Genomic DNA, 20398 nt, shown 5'->3' with positions numbered 1-20398 from the left:
TAAATTTAACTAGGAAGGAATAAAATATAAATTAAGGTTAAAAATGAAATAACTGTACAACACAAATTAGAATGAAGGGTAAATTTAACTGGGAAGAATAAGATAAAATATATAAATTAAAGTTGAAAATAAAATAACTGTACAACAAAATACACAATACACAATATAGAACTATATAAGAATGTATGAAGAAATTTAAATATAAATAAATATATACACAATAACAGCAGCTGTACAAGTATTAACCGGAAATGAAGAATATAGTGACCAGTGTTGTGCAAAACCAAAGTCCAGAAAGTCCAGTGTGTGTGTAAGAACCATATGTGTGGGTCAGTACTGTGTGGTGGTGTGATTGAGAGACCGTATCGCCTGCGGGTATGAACTTGAGTATGAACTTATACAAAATGCAGCAAGATATTTAAAAAACAGTTTTGTTGATTAAAAAACACTATATCAGATTCATATCGGTATCGGCAGATATCCAAATTTATGATATCGGTATCGGTATCGGACATAAAAAAGTGGTATCGTGCCATCTCTAATCCAGACGTTACCAAAATACACATTTAATGATGAAACACATTTCTATAGCCAAGCCTTACTGGAATATGTCGAGTATACTAAACAAACAAACAAAACGGCGAGCCCAAAGCCATGCGAGCAGCTCTTTGATGCTGCGCTTTGTGCTTTGAGCTGACCGATTCATCAGCGAGAGGCTGAATCATCAGTGACAGCTTGAGTGGGAAGCAGACAGCAGAAAGCTATACAACATCGAAGCATCAGGTAAACGTGGCCTCAGAAAGATGACATCATATTTACAAGGCTAACGCCGGGACATTCAGGCTGGCGAGTGGATTGGAGCTAGCAGAGAAACTCAGTGGGTTCCTGGAGCCTGCACTGCATGTGCTCGTGGGTTCCCGTGTGACTGGGTCAAAGGAGAATTTGGGAAACTGGACATTAGACAGATTTCCCTTTATAATGCTGTTTGATGGGACACAAACACAGAACGCTACCCACTCAGTGGGATGCCAAACACTGCACTGATGTACAACACCAGTGGGAGGCAGCAATGTGCTAAGCTGTGAGACAAACTGAGGACACTGGACGCTTAAATTGTTGTGGCTCCAAGTAGCCGTGCCCTAAAGAATTTCCTGCTGTTCCACTTTAAGTGGGAACAAAGAATAATGTTATACTAAGGAAGACTTGAGACTACAAGGTCAATCAAGTAAGATGTAGGATCGTTTTCTGGTAGACTTAATAGACAATGCTCAGGAGATCGCCCCCTACTGGCCAATAGAAAGACTGCCACGCTGAAAGCTGTGTTCCTCTCCTACATGCAGTTGACTGGAAATAATTGAGGAAAGAAAAGAATTAAGGTCAAAGTTCCTTCCCATTACTTCACGTTAATGCTGGTAAAGGTGGTTCTGTCGGTCTGCATAGCGTCTATTAGCTTGATGCTAATGATCCATTGCAAACAGCATGTATGACTGCATTAATCTTAGCATGCTAATGTTTAGCTAATTTAGCATGTTAGCAAGCTGACACTACAATTAGCGTTTAACGTAGCACTGCTAGCATTAAGGTAAGATGTGATGCTGTATATTTAAGCCTTTGTAGGCTACATTGTACAGCTGCTTAGACAAAGAGGAAGCTTTAATGCAGAGATAGTAAATTAATTTGACATTGTGGGACACCGGATGCTGGAGCAGTGACACTCCGCTTTCTGTCAGTGTAAAGACATTTAGCTAAACATGTTCTCAAGATAAGAAAAAGAAGTTCAGTTTCAACAGTAGTCTCAGTTTTTCTACATGACCAATGTGTAAAGTTACAGAAAAAGTTCTGGTACCTCAAATTACATTTGTTTATAACTGAAATATTACATTTTAAAATCCCTTTCACAGCCCGTGACAGAATTTAAAACCTCTGTTTTCACCTGGGTGCCGCTGTGTAAACTTGGTTTGCTACATGCTGTAATACATATTTGCCTGCAGAGCTCCACAGTCCCACAGCTCACCAATAGCTGGTTAAGCAGAAGAAATGCACTTTCATAACCTGTGGAAGCAGTTAGCTTACATCAAAAGTCACCACATGATATGATAGTCACAAGCTGTTTCTCTGTGAATCCTGTGTAATCTGTATTTGCAGCAGTGAGCTTTAAACTAAGAAGTGCTGACAAAAAGCAAAGTGTACTTTTAGCTGAGGTTATAGGTTCATGTCGTTATCTGAGGGGCTGCCATGTGCATCCCTGCTGTGCTGTGTCTAAAACTAGCCTCATTTTGAATACTAACTCAGGTAGGCTGAGTTATCAGATGTGCGCTCCTGTCCCAAAGGCAAATGAGTTCGTGTAAGAAAGCCCCGGACGTGCTGTTTGGTCCTTATCTGCCTGGCCTTGAGCACTTCTGATATGCCCCGTGTCTGCTGATGTCTCACTTCTGCTGATCACCTCAGGATTCTCACTCCTTTCTCTCCCATCTGGCTTTCTTTCCAGGAAACACGTGCAGAACGGGATCACAAAGGAGAAGCATTTATAACAGGCCCTCCGTCGCCACCACCTGGCACTAGGCTGCTGGTACATGCAAGACAAAGACGCCCTCCTTCAGCGTGGAGCATGTTTTAAAGGAAGAGCATCTTGAAAGGGAAACATCGCGTCTGATGACTTTTTACTCTCTGTATTTGTTTTTAGAACATTTCAAATCATCGCTGTCATTTTGTTTCCAGATTGGTTTAATTGGAGCACTGTGAATGTTATTTCAGCCGACTTTTTGTCTTACTCTTGTTAACTTTACATTTGACAGATTCAGTAGAAACGAGCAGTTTGAATGAGAGCTGGACTGTGATTGTCGCGTACAGTTGTGCGGGGCCTACAGCACCCTGCGCAGCATCGTGCACAGCACCGCAGCGCCCAGGCAAGGAAAGGTTTTGGCCAGTAAATGGTTCTGTAGACATTTAGATATTTAGTAATTCCTAATGAATCGCTTCCTCCGTCTTACACCTCCGCCCGTCCTCTCTGACCTATGATATGAGGAGGAAGGGTAAAAAACAAACATGGCGCAGTGGTGTGAGAAAGGCTGCCTGGCCTTATGGCCGCTTCACCACATGTATTGATTTTCATATCATCGCACAAGTCGGTGGCTGGGACCAGGCGGCTCTGGCTGCCTGCTTTCAATTATCTTGATTTCAAAAAACCAGGCTGTGTGTGTGTGTAAAGTGGATGTTTTTTAATCTTTTGTTTCTCTTGTACTGACCATCGCAGGCATTAGGAATATCCACCTGTCATTCCTGTACGGAAAGTTCATTTGCTTTGTTTTTTAAATTATTTGTTCTCGTGTGTGTGTGTGTGTGTGTGTGTGTGTCGCAGAGCATCTGTCGCTGACATGAAGGCGTACAAGCTGGTTTAATGACAGCAAATAGCTGGACTTGATTGACTGGGTTTCAGAATCAAAAGATTTCAGGTGGTGGCGGCTAAAAAAAGGAGCCAATAATAATCATGGAAAGACTGAACGATGACAAACAAAACGTTATGTATGCGCAGATTATGGAATTCAGAAATGCATGACATCGGAATGATTTTGGAACTGCTATGAAATGATCACGAAACATCCTACAGCTGTGTAATCATGAAGTTTTTACTAACTCGTCCTAAAAGCGATCTGTTTGTTTTCTCTATGTTTTTGGCGCAGCGAGGCCACCGAACACAAATATCCCAGAAACGTTTCCCCCAGCCCAAGGGAAGATTTTTCTATGATTTCTAATTTGAGCATATTAATAACTTGAACTCGAGTGAAAGGGAACTGTTCCCTCGGTTTTCCCTCGCTGGTTTCCAGCTCGCACTTTAGTGGGAACGGCCGCTGTCGAAAATAAGGGATATTTCAGTTTCTCCACCTTCTCGATCAAATTCAAGCGCTTGTTTGGATGAACAGCATGCTTGTGCTGCTGGAGCAGGCTGCAGATGTCGTCTGTCCCTACGAGACGATCCGCTTTGCTTTGTGTGTCTTCCACGCTGCTCGCATCGTGTTTGGGGGGGTTAGAGCTAACTTATTTCCTTTTCCTTAGTATCTGTTGGTGCAGATTATCTGCATTGATTTATTTTAATTTGCTGCTGTTATTTTTCCTGAGAGAGAGCAGTTTGTATGTCAGATGTGTCGTTGTTTTTCCTGCTGCGTGTGAGTCGCTGATCGTGATCTGACAGCCCAGGTCGGATATTTTCCGGGGGGGGGGGCTTGTCCATCTACGTGGCAAACATCTGGATCTAGTCTCCGACCTCTTCCATTTAATCTGAATGCGGGCTTGCGCTCGTTTTACTGTAGTGGTGACACATCTGTACTGTAGGTGACACGGTTGATCCGACATGTTGCTGTGAGGCGAGACGATCCGTAGTTTGCCGATGAGCTCAGAATGAAGTCTGCAGTAAACCCTCAAAAATCCACGTCCTGAATCGGGTGTGACTCGCCCCCTAAAGCCTGACGTGGCGCTCTCAGAAACGTCTCGTACAACTGCGCTGATGTCTGTACAAGTAACTGTTCGTGGGGTGGGCAGTATGGTTATGCGTAACACTAGCCAATGTGCTAACTGCTTCCACCCTGGTTACTGTCCTTCAGAACCTCATTGTGTTTTTAATCAGCAAGTACAAATTATGAATATTAAAAATGATCATTATGACAGATTTCACCCACATCGCCCACCCCCGGCTCAGAGTTGACTAAAACCATCCTGTCAACACTGGCTTACAGCTGAGGTCGTGTGAACTTGACCTCATCGCTCCCCATCAGCGCACACTAAGAACATCGGGGCGCGATGTTAAAGTGCACAAACAGGACCGAGACGTTAGCAGCAGAGCCCGCTGTGCGCTCTCACCTCATCACCCCCACTCCCTTATGTTTAGGGGAGTGATGATGAATGAATGAAGGACTCACAGGACCTCCTGTTGCAGGTGATGGAAAGTAAAATGAGGATGTATTTGGTCCCTGTATGCATACAGTCGCCAAAGCTTCATAACTGACAGGGCGACCTTACTGATGAGGTCCAATCAGGTGTTTTTGTTGTTCAGGTATGTTGGCTGGTTCGCAGTTACTAAAAATGTTTTAGGGAGTGACGACACAAAGGGAACTTTCCACAGACTCATCGGTGTAACGGCATCTTTGAGAAGTCACCTTATTTAAGAGGCTGCAGTAAGCGGATTATTACACGTTGATCTCGGCACCTCAGCTTCGTCCTCGCCCAATAAACAAACAACAAAAATGGCGTTCAGATTGTTTCTGGTCAACATGGAAGCTTTTTTTCCACCACTGAAAAACAAAGGCAAGTAGAGTTAATCAAAATTTCAATTGCAAAAAGATGAAATAAGAAATTCAGTGGCAGAAACAAACTTTCAGAGACTGCCTCAAAGTTTTTGACCCAAAGCTTTGTCATGATTTGATTGTGCCAAAATTTCCACCCGAGCTGATGAGGCGAGTGTCTGTGGGAGCAAAGAGGAGCGCTAACAGAGCGACAGGGCCAGAAAAAGCCCTGCAGGTATTTTTACGCATTGCACTGTAATTTAATATTATTTTTATTGTTCATCAGTAGATCAAAATTAAAAGGTGGATTTAGCAACTGAAGGATGAATAATTAAATCTCTTAATTTCAAATGTGTTTTAACTTGTTTTGGACCCTTGATGCACAAAGATGTACAAATGACCCCCGAGGTTGAACTGAATCTGGCCACTTTCTGAAACACGACTACTTGATAAAAACAAACCTCATACTTGCTTTTTTGTAATACGATTTTAATACCATTCAGCCAATGTTATCGTTTCTTTTTTCTCATGAAATAAAACATGTGGGTAAAGAACGATTTGAGTGTTTTTCATGTGTCATTTATTTTTAATCACAACCGTTTTCACTTTCATTGCAAAGATCAAGTGTTGCAGATGAAGCAGATTCAGTGCACGAAACAAAAACAAAGCCATTTAATAAATTATAACTCATATTCCCCCTCCACGGGTCTGCTGATTGGGAGGGGGAGGGGTCACAGGTCATGTGGTAACAGAGAAAATACATTTTTTTAAAAAGCAAATTAACACTTTTCACCCAAAGCAAAGACGAGGGCAAGGATTTAAAAATATCTGATTTGGTCAAATCATATTTTTGCAAGTCAGCAAAAGGTCCCATCTACTGATTAGGAAAGGGGTGAAAGGGGAGGGGCTCATTTTATTGATTAGATAAGGAAGAAAAACAAAACATGGCTCCATGTGACATTTTGAAACAAGCTCTCCGAGCAGCTGGTGCCACCAGCGTGACCGTTTCTCTAAATCAGTTTGGAGATTTAAAAAAAGGCAAATCAGACAAAGACGACACGTCACAGGAAACAAACAAATGGCACGAAAAGCAAACAGAAACGCCAAAGTGAAAACTATCACTGCACAACTACATTAATGATGTGACGGGGTTTGTATTAAAGGCATGGAGATACGATCTAAAGACTACTTCACATTTCATTTAGACAGATCGACGTCATGTCCGTAAACAGTACTCGTGTTTGAGGGTTTCACTCAAAGGAAACGCTCCAGTCGCTCTCGACACAACACTAGACGATTTCAGACACAGCGAACCGTCAGCGGCTGATCGTGCGAGCGTTATATTTAGAGAGACTCCCTGGTGATCAGCCCTCCTGACAAAAGGAAATTCTGGGATAAACTGTGCGGTCAGCTTCTCCCTCTAGCTGCCTGAGACAACACGTGATGTCACGACGTTTGGCTCGTGAAGTACGCCGAGAAGAGGGACGGGGAGCGATCGGTGCAGCCACGTGACATCTCAACCAATCTCATCATGACCTGTGACATTAACCCCCGTCATTAGAGGTTAAAAACAACATGAGTGACCACGCTGAATGAATGACAGAGACATCTGTGGAGACTGAAATGATTCCTGATTATTCTGGTCCATGAGATCAAACGGGTCAAAGTTGGCAGCAAGACAGGATCTGACATCATTGTTTGTGCATTACGGACGAAGGAAACGGAAGTGATTCTGCTGGTTTGGAAACCATCGTGACAACAGCAGCTCGGTCCAGCCTCAGTGTCTTATTGGCTAGAGTTTATTGAATTTGAGGAAAAAGGGTACAGTAGGGTCCGGGGCAGTAAACGCTGCTGCACGCCTTAGTGGGCCTTGGCCTTGGGTTGAGTGATTCTACGGACAACACTGTACAGGACTCCAAAGTTCTGCAAAGAGACAAAAGAAACAGGGTTAGTCTCATGAGCCCAACACACTCTGCAGACCTCTGCAGCTCCGCAGTGGACTCGTCTTCAGGTACTGCCCGACTAACTACACCTGGTGAGGTGTGGGTTAGGGCAGCGGTCCCCAACCCCCGGGCCTCGGACCGGTACGTGGCGCAAAAAAGGTTGGAGACCGCTGGGTTAGGGTATTCTGAAGCTGGCCTTGGGGCTAATCTAGCTGCTCTTGTAGTCGGTACCTGACTAATTGTTTTCCATTTCAATTGATGCTTAAAGCCGCTAAGTTGTTGTATTCTGAAGGTTATGCAGCAGTCTGCCACCAGATGGCGCTGCATTGTTGAGAAGTGCAATAAATCTGTTAATCTAGGCCTGATCTCTTTGTTAACACTGTTAGTGTTTGCTTTTAAAAAGGCGAAAGAATAAGATGGTGTGTCCTATACAAAAAGAGGCCTTGACAGAAAATTAACAGAGATCCTCAGAGTGTGGAGGAGACACCAGGGAACATGAGAGGAGCTGGACGGGGCCACAGGAGGACGCCGTTTTCTTCACCAGCCGTTCACACAGAGTAAATGTGAGAGATGTGAAAGTCTCTGCTGTGGTGAACTTTATTCCACCTGCAACACAATCCAGTATAACTGGGGGAGCATATTTGTAACCCGCTGGGTACCAGGATGAAAGACCAGCTGTTGGGCCTCACGTGGGTACAGCGCCCAGAGCGTCTCTGCAGGTCCTGGATGACAAAGACACTGACGGGCCCACGCAGTCGTTTTAGGACATTATGCAACACTGTGTTCAAATCCACCAAACAGCACCACAGCAGTGATCCAAATCTGAACGCGTTCATCTCCAGACTGTCAGGAGTGCAAACAGCAACATCCTGATTCAGCCTGTGATTCTAAACTGTGACTGTGAATCAAATCAAGCCCTTATGGTTAATTTAATTTTCGTCTCCGCTGATGTTCGTTACATCATTTTGTGCTCAGTGAATTACCCGACTGGAGTATTTGGTTCCCTGGATCTGATGTGAGAGTTAAGTGTCCCCTAATGAGTCGAAACGATGCCATCATGAATAAAGTGACACTTACCTGGATAGCCAAATACACCATCCCCAGGTAGGCTGCGATGCAGACAGCCAGCAGCAGGTCAAAGATAGCGGGCTTCACTCTGAGTGAGGAGAAAGAAAAGTTTAACATGGGGCAGAGAGCGTTACTACATCATGTTTTATTTATGAATTTGATCTCATATGCAACAAAGTTTCAAAATAATTATGACATCACAGCTGTGAGCTGCAGAGGTACGAGGAGCCTTAAAGCCCCTCTGTGCAGAGAAAACCAGCTCCCTGAAGCCGTACCTGTAAGCATTCATCGTCTGCTTCAGCTGGTCATAAAACACAAACTCTGGATCCCTGAAGAGGAGAGAATGAAGAGCTGACATGCTGACGAGGACACAGATCAAAACCTACGAAATACATCAAATAAACCTCCCTCCCATCGCTGCGGGTGTGGATTTTTTCCTTTTTTTTACCTCTTGTCAGCTTTGACGTAGTGTCTTTTGACATCCTTGAGGTAGCGTCCCAGGTGATACTCCAGGGTGGACACCACGGTGCTGTCTTTGTCCACCAGCTGAGCAGCTCTGGGCTGCGCCGTGAGCCAGTCCACCACGGCTGACAGCTGCTCGTCCTGCACCTGCTGGTAGGAGACCGACCATATTACAAAAGACACGTGAGCTCAACACCTGTGATCGCTGAGAGACTGAAGATGTAACGAATCCAGATTCAGAACTAAAAATCAAGTTATCTGCTGCACTGTGTATGTTTTAGGAAAATAAAATGAATCAGGTTCCAGGGAGGCGTGCGACTCGGATGATGATGTAACAGGACAGACAGGTGACGTACCATCTGCTCAGTGAAAATCTGCAGGTCTCCAGGTGCTGCCTTTAAGTTTAAAGAAACAGGTCACATTAGCATCACAGTGCCTACAATCTTCATCGGTTTAAACCTTTTTAAAAATTGCTGTTTAGACCTTTTCTGTGAGGTTGTAGACGACCCTCGCCAGAGCCTCTGCTACCAGCTTGGTGTTCCTGCTGAGCTTCTTCACATCTACGTGAGGCCTGTAAGACACAAATACGAGTTTGCAGACAGTTAGACGACAGGAAGTCGTCCGAGGCGAAGAGCAGAAACCAGGGAGCTGATCACAGAGCGTCTGTTTTCACACACAGACAGGCTGAGACGTAGGAAGTCTGAGAAGATGCTCGCTCACAGAGAAAAGACAAATCGACAGCTACAGGAGAGGAAACGACTCTCCTGACTCCTTACAACCTCGTTTAGATTAAACATCATAAACATTATTGACAGCATGGAAAAGTCCTGCCTGTCTGCAGAGTAAAAAAGACCATCTAGATGATGCCTTTGCTAAGATTTTCCTGAATCTTGGTGGAAAATATCATCAAATAAAGCAAATGGAGTAAAAACAAAAAAGAAATACAGGTTATGTAGACGGTGCATCGATGTTAACGGCAGTTTAAAGAACATGACCATCTCATCATAACGACCATTTCAGTCACAACCTTCCTGAGCAAAAACATCAACAAAACAAGAATCTGACCACAGCTCATGACCGGCAGCTGGAATGGAAACACTATTTTTTGGTGATTCAAGAAACTGCAGTAATGAACCCACCCAGCAGGGGGCTCTCCCGCTCCGTGGCGAGAGGAGGGGGACACTGACCGCACGTCCATGATGCTGGAGCGCTGAGCCAGCCGGTGCGAGGGCAGGTGGGACAGAGTGAAGGCGGGCAGGCGGCGGATCCCAAAACGTTCGTGCTCCCACGCCAGCATGTCGTCAGCCAGGTTGATTTTCTTGTGGACCATGGAGAACTTGACCTCTGGATACTGACTCGCAACCACCTGGGAGGAAGACAGAAGAATGTAACCTCTGCTTTGGGTGTAAGAAGAAAGGTGATCCGTCTAAGCTGCTCCAAGACTCATCGAGTCTGTGACTTCTTACCGCCTCCAGCTCTTTCAGAAGGGAATACTGAGGGGTTCCCTCTTTGGGAGGTTTGGACACATGGAGGTGCAGAGAGTCTCCGTTCCCCAAAGTATCCAGACACAACACAAAGGCTACGTTATCCTGCAGCAGACTGGAGTCTGACGGGAAGAAGAGACAACAGATGTAACCAGCTTTTAAACACATTACTACTAAAAAATACTACAAACTACATTCAATAATTATAAAATATGTTTTTATTAACTTGCTGTTGAAATGTGGATTATGGACGCATGAATGCTGCAGGGTTTGTGTGAGACTGCTGAACGATACCTGTGTGGTCTAAATTGTCCTCCAGCCAGCGTTTGGTGCCCTGGTAGTTAAACTTTCCTCCGCCGGACAGAAAGAACAGCAGGTTGTACCTGAACACAGCACGATTCACACATGAGAGGTTTCTGCAATATTGGTATATGCACTCACTGCAAACATCTAAACAGCCAATCACATGGCAACAAATCAATCCAATCAGAGATGGGAGCCCAGAGGGGAATGTCCAAAATGCTTCAAGCTGATGTGACATGAAAGAATGGATCTGCCCTGCCTTTGTGTGATTGGTGGTGATGTGATGGTGTGGGCGGTGCCTTCTAAGCACACTTTTAAGCTTTGAGACATGGCGTCTTATCCGGCTGGAAGCAGCCATCACTGTGGTTGTAAACACATGGTCAGCAACAGAATGTGGTGTTTAAATGATGCAGCCTGTAATTATGGCGCCTACGGAAAATAAAAAACAAGGTTTTTCTAAAATGACGCAAATGTCCAACGAGTTTTATCTAAAGTGCAACGGCCACAACTTGAAATTGAGGCTAAAGTGGAAGAAGCACAAATAACAACGAACAAACTAAATCAATCTCTCCTCCACTGCATGTCTGAACGTCCCTCCCTGAGCCTGTGCCGAAGGTTTCTTCCTGTTTCTTTTCCATTGTTGCCGAGTGATTGTTCAGAGTGGGTAAATTGATTGTTATGAAGCGCCGTGAGGCAGCTGTTGTTGTGATTCGGGGCTATAGAAATAACAATCGATCAAATCTAAATCTCCTGAGTGCTTGTGGTCGTTCAACAAATGGTCAAAATAACAGAGAAATTCACAGATTTTCAATAAAACAAGACAACACAGATTACCAGTCATGTGTCACCCTCGTTTCCATAATATCCATAAATAGGAATAAAATTAGACTGACAGTATATGTGGCTTGGACTGACTACAGTGATGTCAAGAGGGTCCTTAAATTCAAATCTATACTGTGTTTGTGTAAATTACTTTGAGGAGGCATTACCCAATCATCTGAAGTGAGATGCTCAGCACATCTCTTTTACTGTAAATAAGCATCTGATGGAGTTTAGTTGGAGCTAAGCGCAGCCCTGCAGTCACATCGTTTTGATTTGGTTGTTGTGTAATAACACAGCTTCCCATATTTGATCGCACTTGGCTCCAGCAGGGAAAAAATGATGATGAAGCCAATCTCTAGGCTTCAGTTCAGCTCCAATTAAAAACCATTGACGGATGCCATCACTTACTACATCCATCTTATATAAGACCTACAGCAGTGCCAACGCTGCACTTATGGTAAAGTCCACTTTCACAGTCTTTAACAAGTGATTTCTTTCACTTCCTCTGCTGTTAAGTACTTTCAGACACACCATATCAGGATATTAGTGACCACTCTGAGTGTTTAACACGGTCAGATGTGCTCGTTATCTCAGCCGAGTGCAAAGATAATTCAATACAGTCCTCAAGAAGCAGCCTGACCATAACAAATGAGACAGACGTAACAAACAGACTCTGGCTTATGTTCACATGAACTACTGAGGTCAGCGATCAATGCTACGTCTGTTTTCTCATATACACTTTGCTGCAGATGTATTCACTGACCCATCCAAGTCACTGGACTCAGGCGTTCACATCACTTTCATGGCCACAGGTGTATAAAGTCATGCAGACCGCTCCTACAAACGTGTGAAAGGATCTCAGTGAACTCCAGCGTTGCACCGAGACAGCTGAAGTGAAGCAGAAGTGATTTGGAACGACAATCATAGAGCGCAGACGTCCACACTGATATGTTTTTGTTTGAAAACCCGTCTTCTTCTCTCCGTTTTGGCCTTCCAGCCACACTGAGACGGCGTTTTTTGAAAACGCTCTTCAAAGTGGATAAATTGGAAAGCGCCAGTTTCGCGTCGCGGTGTGGACAGCGTAAACGGAGGCTTTCAAAAGCATTTTAGTCATTTGATGCAGTCATGTGACCAATTCAACTAAGCCGGCAGAGAGCATTGTACAGCAGTGGTTTTGGTTTCCTCTCAATTTTGACAGTTATTAAAGATTAATATCAGTGGTACAAGCTTCAGATAAAACTCGGCACTTTTCCTCGACATTTTGCCACAAAGTAAATAAACGGCAGACAGAAGTGACGCAGCTCAATCATCTTACTTTTCATCACCAAGCACAATGCAAAGTGTTGGCGTGAAGCAAAGCACCGCTGGACTCTGGAGCAGCGGACACTTGTTCTCTGGAGTGGGAAAAGGGAAAAGGGCTCGCCCTTTATGTAAGATGTGAGAAGTTCCTGTGAAAGGAATTCTTAATGCTTCAGCATACTTTGGACCATTTCATGCTCCCAACTTTGTGGAAACAGTTCGGGGACGACCCCTTCCTGTTCCAACATGACTGCACACCAGTGCACAAAGACACGGATGAGCGAGCGTGGAGTCCTGACCTCAACCCGACAGAACACCTTTGGGATGAATTAGAGCGGAGCCAACATCAGTGTCTGACCTCACAAAAATGCTTCTGAAAGAACAGTTTGGGGGATTCTTGACAAAACTCTTAAACCCCGTGGAAAGCTTTGCCAGAAGAGCGGAAGCTGTTATAGCTGACATCATATTAAACCGTATGGATTACGAATGTCACTCGAGTTCATGCGTTTGTGAACGCAGGGGCAGAACAGACCTTCAGCGCGACGTCTAGCTTAAAGACATCGCACCACGGTGCTACCTGAGGCACAAATGATCAGAAAGAATTGTAACGTGATCGTTGTTACTCACGCAGCGTGCGTCCTCTTGTAGGTGTAGAGTTTGGAGAAGAGTCGGGCCAGTTCCAGTAACATGGACACTCCACTGCCGTTTGAGTCTGCTCCGTATGACAGCCACTACACAACAGAGCACAGGCTGATTACTTTGCTGCCCTATTTTCTCTTTTTTGACCAGCTCTCCACAAATATAACCTCTCCTACTTCAGCAAATCCTGGAGATATTTCCTGACAAACCCCCTGACTGTGTCCAAGTTGTCAGTGATGACCGAGTTAGGAAAAAAGAAGCATACCGGAGCAACACCAAAGGAGTCGTAATGAGCCACCACCACGATGGTGGGGAGGTCCTCTCCTCCAACTCCAGCCAGACGGCCCTGTGAGCAAACAGATTCAGCCGTTATATCACGCTGAGAATAAAAGAGGAACAGAAAACAATCTCACTGTGTTCAGTTAATTCCACTCTTCTGCTAATCTGCTGATCCTCTGCAGTCAGACTGAAGCGCTTTTTTAACACAAAGCTCAAAATGACTGTTTTTAGTCAATATAATGTACTTAAAGGCTGCATCAGCTCTAATCTTCACCTTTCACCAGCAGGGCCGCGCCTACATTTATTAAAAGAGAGCAGAGGATGGAGTGACATGTGCTCCTGAAATTCACATAAATTATCTCCAATTAGAGTAAAGCGAGTTCAGAGATAAGCATCCCCTACAGAGGTTTCATTAAATATGAGTACACACTAACTGCAGTCATTCTGTTCAAGATCATAAACAACTAATATTTTTCTTTCTTTTAACAAAGGGGTGAGTTTGTGGTACTGAGATAGTCCATGAAACTCTCAGGCAAACACAGCTTCTGTCCATTTGGACATCACAACATCAACGCGCTCGTCTGATACAGTTCAAAGGTTACTCTAATGTAAAGTCTTGCTCCCATCAGTGTCCCGACTTTACAGACTAAGAGTCAAGGACAAACTAATCTTGTTGTTTCATTAAAATCTGACGACCACTCTCGGAGGAGGAGAGATTCTTGTGAACTGTGCAGGACAGATGACAAAGCCTTCAGATTCATTTTGAGCGTGTAAATTTTAAATAACATGAATTGTTATTCATTCATTTATGTTTTTTGTTCTGTATTCTTTTATTTATATTTACATGTTTAAAAGAAAACAATTCAATTTTATTTATACGCATTTATTTTATTATTTTATGAATATTTTATTAATTTAGAGTGTTGATTCTCAACAACAGTCCAGCAATCACATGACCACTTATGCGCCAACACCTGGCAACAGCGGGCAGGAAAAACAGGAAGAAACCTGAAAAAAATGTAATGACTAAAACACATGCAGCCTTTAATCAAAGTGTTTTTATTAGAATATTTATTTATGCTAACAGTCAAAATCAATGACTTTGTTCATTGCGTTCAGTCTATTTTGGCAAATTAATGTGCTGAGAGCAAAAGATATGATCATGTGTTTTAGCAGTTTTTAGCAGTGTTACAGTTATTCTTCTTCATCATCACCTATTTACACATGAGTAGGGCTGTTCGATATAACCATATATATCTGATGACGATATAAAAGCGTCTGTCGTTTCATTTTACGCTGTCGTTTGTTTCGTGGTGTCACAAAATAAACTGTTTACAGCAATATTTGTTCATGTTCTGATGTCGCTGCAGTGTTTATATTAATTTCTTAAAGTTCTCTCTTTCTCTTATATTTGATATAACCACACCACGGACAGACAAGCGCCTGTTTTTATGCGTTGTCATTAGCAACAACGACGGTAACGCCATCGCGTATCCGCTTGTTTATGTTCCACATAAACCTTTCACAATAAAGCTCAAGATCCTGTTGAGACTTTTCAAAATAAACTGAATCACGTGAAAGATGCAGATTATTTACGGATGAGAAGTAAAAAAGAGCCGCCAGGTGCTAAAAAATAGATCTTAGACTCAAACGTTAGAACAGGCTTCTCCCCGCAGCACGCCGTGTAATAAATACTCACAAAGAAAACGGCGCCGTTACAACTTATGTCTAAAAATGTATCGTTTCATGCATCGGTTAAAACACTCGACTCCAGCTACACGACGCGCAGCTGGAAACACTTCACGCAAGTCGAGCTGCCCGAGATTCACAGAGTTTACAGAAAATGTTACATTTCTGTGATTTACATCGTTATCGGACGATAGATGTCTGATATCGGGAGATGAGGTTTTGGTCATATCGCTCTACACACAAGTACCTAAAGTCAAACAGCGCCAAGCAGTTTAAAACTGCAGTTTATTGTAAGAACTCTTTGAATTATTTCCCATCCAGAAACACTGAGTCAGAGTAATCCCTGCTGAGTAAATCCACAGCTTTTGACCTGCTCGACTGTTTCTCGTTCAGGAGTTTAAGCCCACCCACATATTCAGAAGTCGCACACAAAACACTAAACCAACAGTCAGAGCTTCAGGCAGCAGCAGGTTCCACCTCAAAGCAGAGAGAAAATCCTCTGAATAGGTTTTTGTTATGTATTAGTGTTTTTTATGAAAACAAAAATACTAATTAACACAACTCGCCTTGGCAACATTTAAGAGACCAATGAGTAGAATCAAGCACCATGTTCCCAATGAGTAAATTAAACCGCGTTTCATTTCACTCAGTTGATTTTCCTCGTGTTCACCGTAGGACGAAAACGCCTTCAAAAGCTCTCAGAGAAACGATCCAAACAAAACTGTGACCCTTCATTATGTAAAACATAGTCGTAACCACCGTACTGCTTTGGCTGTAGACAAAAAAATTATCTTCCAAAAAGGCTGTAATATTCTAACATACATGAAGCTACTTTTCCTTATTCACAAAGGACTGCCAAAGGGATCCGTCTCTTCTCCCGGGAGCGACATTTGTCAAACAAGCGTGTAAACGGCGACACTGTGGAGCCACCTAATACTTTACATCTACCTGACATGAACATGCAGGTATCCTACACAGAGTTTACAATAGTGACTAAGATACAACAGCAATGACAACAATGACAACTGACCATGTGGTGGAAGTGTTACTGGAAGTAACACACACGTAGCAAACATGGAAACTGTAATCTTACACTGGAGGTCCCTGCAATCTAAATATTAGAGGTGGGGGGGAAAACACGATACAGCATAGTATTGCAGTATTTTGTGTGGTAATATTGTATTTACACAGGGGACATTAAATATTTTATGAATTAAAACACAAGAACAAGAGGACCCACCTCATGCACCACAGAGGAACGTTGCTGGGTGCAAATGTAACAGTTAAACATGAATCTGGAAACTTTCTGCATTTGTGTCTTTGTGATGATCAGAAACAAATCGAATGACCGTATTCGATCGCAAACTGATTTCAGTTATGGTTGGATTTAATGACAGCGTTTGTGTGCTCGATGATCTCATTTTGCATAAATAATTTTTGAGTTATTTGTTTTATCCAGTAAGATAAAAGTTATTGATAAAGTTTACCTTTAAGCACATCGTTTGCAGTTGAAAAAAGCTGATAACTCACATATATGTTATTGCAATATTCAGCATAACAAAATATAAAAAATAATAGTGTATTATGGGATGTTCCCACCTCTAGTAATGGTGTCATATCTGCTACATGAGCTTTTTAGACTTCTACATCAACGTGACTTTTTTAAACCCCAACCTCCCCAAATATATATTTTTATATAAACTAACTGTGAGCAACAAACTAAAACATAAAGCAAATTAAAATGCATATAACTGATATCTAATTTCTCCTTTTTTTATTTGTCATAAGGCGCAGTAAACACTCTGGCAATTATCTCATGGATCAGTTGTTACAGAGGTAAGTATGGTTAACATATGGCTGTAAAGCAGGAGCATTATCCACCGCCAAAGTCTGGCAAGGAACAACACAAGGATGAAATCAGAAAAGATAAATGAACATCCAATCAGTTTGTAATGTGGCTCACCTCTAAACTGGTGATGGCCCAGTCACTGACGGCTTTGCTCTGAGCTCCACTGGTCACCATCTGAAAGCCGTTGGCTGTGGCCGTATGCAGCAGGACTAGAGAAAGCACAAAAAACATTATAAAAATCTAAAACGTGACGTTTAAAATCATACACATCATCAGCAGGTTCTCTACCTTCGGCCGCTGATAAGGAGCCCTGTGAGGATGAGGAGGTCAGGGTCTGTGTGTAGATAGACAGCAGCTCGTCATCCTCCATGGCGAAGTAGACGGGGACGATGGTCTCAGTAGCCAACATCTCAGGCTCCAACTCCATGAACTGCTACCGGGAGACACGGTCGAGGACAGCAGAGTTAATAAAAGGGAAGGAAATGTGACTCAACCGCTTCATCTCTGCCAGCGCCGAGAAGAACAAATGATGGGCGGAAGCAGCAAACTGCTTTACACATTTACAGAGCTGTGTAACAAAAATCTGTGCAGATAACAATTCACCAGACATGTTAATTAGTTTAACATAACACATCAAATGCCTACTACTACTATACGTCCCTCCTTTTCCAGAAGATTCCCACGCGTGAAGTGGGAGGTTTAATTAGTCACAAGATGTAGAGCATGAACACAGGAACACAGCACACGCTCAGGCTTATATGGTGCAAAGAAACCCGTCAAAAACAGCTCAAAGGGGTGGTGCTGTCAAAAAAACAACTGCCTTCCTGTTCCTATCACAACTGAGGTGCCCTCGAGCATGGCACTTACTGCTGTAAAATTATGCTTTAGTTTTATCTCTGTGCAGACTATTAGCAGCAGAAAGGGAAAAAATATACTATGCATAAAAAAATGTCAACACTGGGTGTGTCTGCATTTGTGCCTTCCTGCGATGTAAACGTGTAAGCCACACGTTCTGAAATGTCTTAATACAACCATCAAGAGCACATTTTTCTCTCAAGACCTGATGCCTTACTTGGTCATATCTTCTGCAAATTATAAATATAAACTAAAGCTGTGAGCACAAAGTAGCTTACCTGCTGTTGTAATGCAATAAATTATAGCGCACACTAACGAAATCAGTGATGACTCACTCAATGGTAGCAGAGCTTTTATTAGGCTTATATATTTCTCTTTGCTTTAGTGAATTTTCATTAAAAAAATGGCCGACGATTATGTAAAAACAAACACCAGAGTTACTAAAATAAGCCAATAATATACAAATCAGACGGGCTTGTCATAAATGTGACTGCGACCTGCCCTGATTGAAACAAAAGCACTCTGGCCAGCAAAACCACAGCTTCACTAAATTAAAAAGAATGATGGGCCAAAAGGTGCTACGGTGCAAACGCAATCCCAAAACTTCAGCCTTTGAAGTCTGATCGTGTGGCCTTGACTGGATTCAAACCTAACACAGTACCTTTAATATGAAAGAACAATCAACCTGGAAACAGTCAAAGGAACGTGCGCTGAACCTCATGCAGAGTGTATATTTTGCATAACCTGTGGAGCAATTGGGTCAACTTGTTTAAAATGTGCTATAGAAATAAACTCTGACTTCACTATATACTAAACCCACCGTGGAAACCAACACAGCACTGAACTGAAAATGAAGAAGCATGCGATAGTGGATTGTGGTGTTACAGACTGGCACGCTACCTGCACTATGTCTTGCGGCATAGCAGACATGTTCCTTGGCAGGATGATGACCACAGCCCCCGCTGACTGGCGCAGGGCTTTCTGGTACTTGTCATAGGAGAAGTCCGCCAGCCGCATGATTACACAGCGACGACTTAGCACCTCTGCCTCCACAGTACGGGCCTCCGTGTTCAGGATGGCATTCCTGGTACCTGAGGACACAAGACACAAGGTTTGGAGCAGCACTGAGTGAGACCTGAAACTAATCTTTCAACACAGGGATGCTGAGGGTGAAAAAAGCTGCCCGGCACAGACCTTGGAGTGGTGAACTATTTGTCAAGGCTGACAGCTGCTATTTACTTATTTCTGCCACAGATACTAGACAGAGGAATCCCTTTAAGACACCCTTCATCTCCTCAGTCACTCTTCAGTGTACATGTTATACAGCCCTACAGGTCATTCACTCATCCAGCTAGTTATCAATTTGAGGAGCAACGGCCTGCCAGGGTTTTGCGCCTCTCACATTTAAGTTAAAATCATTAAACGTACTAAATGAGGATACGTCTTCAGCTCTGAGCTCTGGTTGCATTATTTAAAGGAGCCTGGCTCCTGCTTGGGCCATGGGGAAATGAGCTAGCTTATGCTAAGCTACATTAGCAGCCTGTTGTCATTGAAACTCCGCTTCAGGAAATTGGGCGCTTACTGTGTATGACAGCAAGGCTAACTGGTGTCGGACACTGAGCCCAGTCTCACCAACTTCACGCAGGGACGTCTGCTTTTTTGTGACAAGCAGGCTAAAGAAGCAGCCACCTTACCGTACGGCTGTCCCTGTAGGTCGTACTGCTGCATGCGGTACACCGTGAACTCGTGCGACGCCTCGGCCGGGAGCGGAGACACCAGGATCAGCACCGCCGGGATGAAGACGATGAAGGTGAGGGGAAACGAAGATTTAAACATGTTATCGAACACCTCGCTGGCTTCCTCAAACATTGTGGCGACTGTATTGGGCACAAAGCTAAAGATAAAACGACCCGTTGAGCTGTCACCGCTCCCACAGACTGACAGCCAGCCAACCGCAACCGAAGCCACTTCTGATCAGGCGGGCAGTTGGACGACCTCTGGACGGGAAACCGACGAGTCTGACGCCGCTGTTTTTTGTTTTTTCATTAAACCGATTTGCTAAAGTGCCCAGTAAACAATAAGAGACATGTTATTTTTTATTTACAATAGTCAATCGATAATTTCTTATTTTAGACTGAGTTAAATTATGGGTCTTTCAGGGATCGTGTAGGACAACCATAACGGAAGAACTGTAAATTATTTACTACCACCAGATGGCGCTATGCACCATGGAAACCAGAAGAATCCCTGCGTGATCATGCTGAAGCATGCAAAAGCACTAACTCGAGAATCAGTGTTGTGTCTACACATAACACAAAACTTAGCAAAGAGCCGACTTTAAATTGTATCTTTAAGCACTTCAAATCATTTGTTTCCATTTCTTTCGTTGAATCCACAAAAAAAGGCCAAAGACAGTTTGACTGACATAAA

General features: G+C 43.3%; 2 protein-coding genes across 6 annotated transcripts in view; one reads left to right on the top strand and one right to left on the bottom strand.

The window, feature by feature from the left end:
• cers1 (ceramide synthase 1) overlaps nucleotides 1-5830 on the top strand; it is a 36804-nt gene extending 30974 nt beyond the window's left edge. Inside the window, exon 7 of the mRNA XM_004570179.6 lies at nucleotides 2489-5830. Within this exon, the coding sequence (XP_004570236.1) occupies nucleotides 2489-2531 (43 nt within the window). The 3' untranslated portion in view covers nucleotides 2532-5830. The remainder of the gene's footprint in view (nucleotides 1-2488) is intronic.
• A 9-nt stretch (nucleotides 5831-5839) lies between these two features.
• Nucleotides 5840-19963, bottom strand: ncln (nicalin). 5 transcript variants are annotated; one of them, XM_004570178.4, is made up of 15 exons: nucleotides 19663-19963; nucleotides 18869-19059; nucleotides 17402-17546; nucleotides 17228-17322; nucleotides 13562-13642; nucleotides 13285-13388; nucleotides 10528-10616; nucleotides 10216-10355; nucleotides 9937-10115; nucleotides 9233-9320; nucleotides 9106-9144; nucleotides 8736-8899; nucleotides 8563-8616; nucleotides 8297-8375; nucleotides 5840-7199 (listed from the first exon to the last, which is right to left on the bottom strand). In XM_004570178.4, the coding sequence occupies exons 1-15, from the start codon at nucleotides 19835-19837 to the stop codon at nucleotides 7137-7139; spliced, it is 1686 nt and encodes a 561-aa protein (XP_004570235.1). In that variant the 5' UTR covers nucleotides 19838-19963; the 3' UTR covers nucleotides 5840-7136. The 5 variants fall into 5 exon arrangements, with proteins under 5 accessions (XP_004570235.1, XP_023009939.1, XP_012779848.1 ...); XM_023154171.2 differs by having other exon boundaries at nucleotides 8736-8896; XM_012924394.3 differs by having other exon boundaries at nucleotides 9889-10115; nucleotides 17402-17543.
• Nucleotides 19964-20398: the final 435 nt, after the last annotated feature.

This window comes from Maylandia zebra, linkage group LG23 (genome assembly GCF_041146795.1).
Source record: "Maylandia zebra isolate NMK-2024a linkage group LG23, Mzebra_GT3a, whole genome shotgun sequence".
Taxonomy (NCBI): Eukaryota; Metazoa; Chordata; class Actinopteri; order Cichliformes; family Cichlidae; genus Maylandia; species Maylandia zebra.
The sequence above is the reverse complement of the archived record's forward strand: the minus strand, read 5'-3'. Positions and strand labels throughout refer to the sequence as shown.

Excerpts from the sequence above, each read along its gene's own strand:
- ncln (XM_004570176.4), bottom strand. The coding sequence starts at position 19,837 with ATGTTTGAGGAAGCCAGCGAGGTGTTCGATAACATGTTTAAATCTTCG. Across the intron at positions 17,323-17,401 it reads CTCCTTATCAGCGGCCGAAG|TCCTGCTGCATACGGCCACA; the intron begins GTAGAGAACCTG and ends TGCTTTCTCTAG. Across the intron at positions 7,200-8,296 it reads TGGTGTATTTGGCTATCCAG|AACTTTGGAGTCCTGTACAG; the intron begins GTAAGTGTCACT and ends GTCTCTTTGCAG.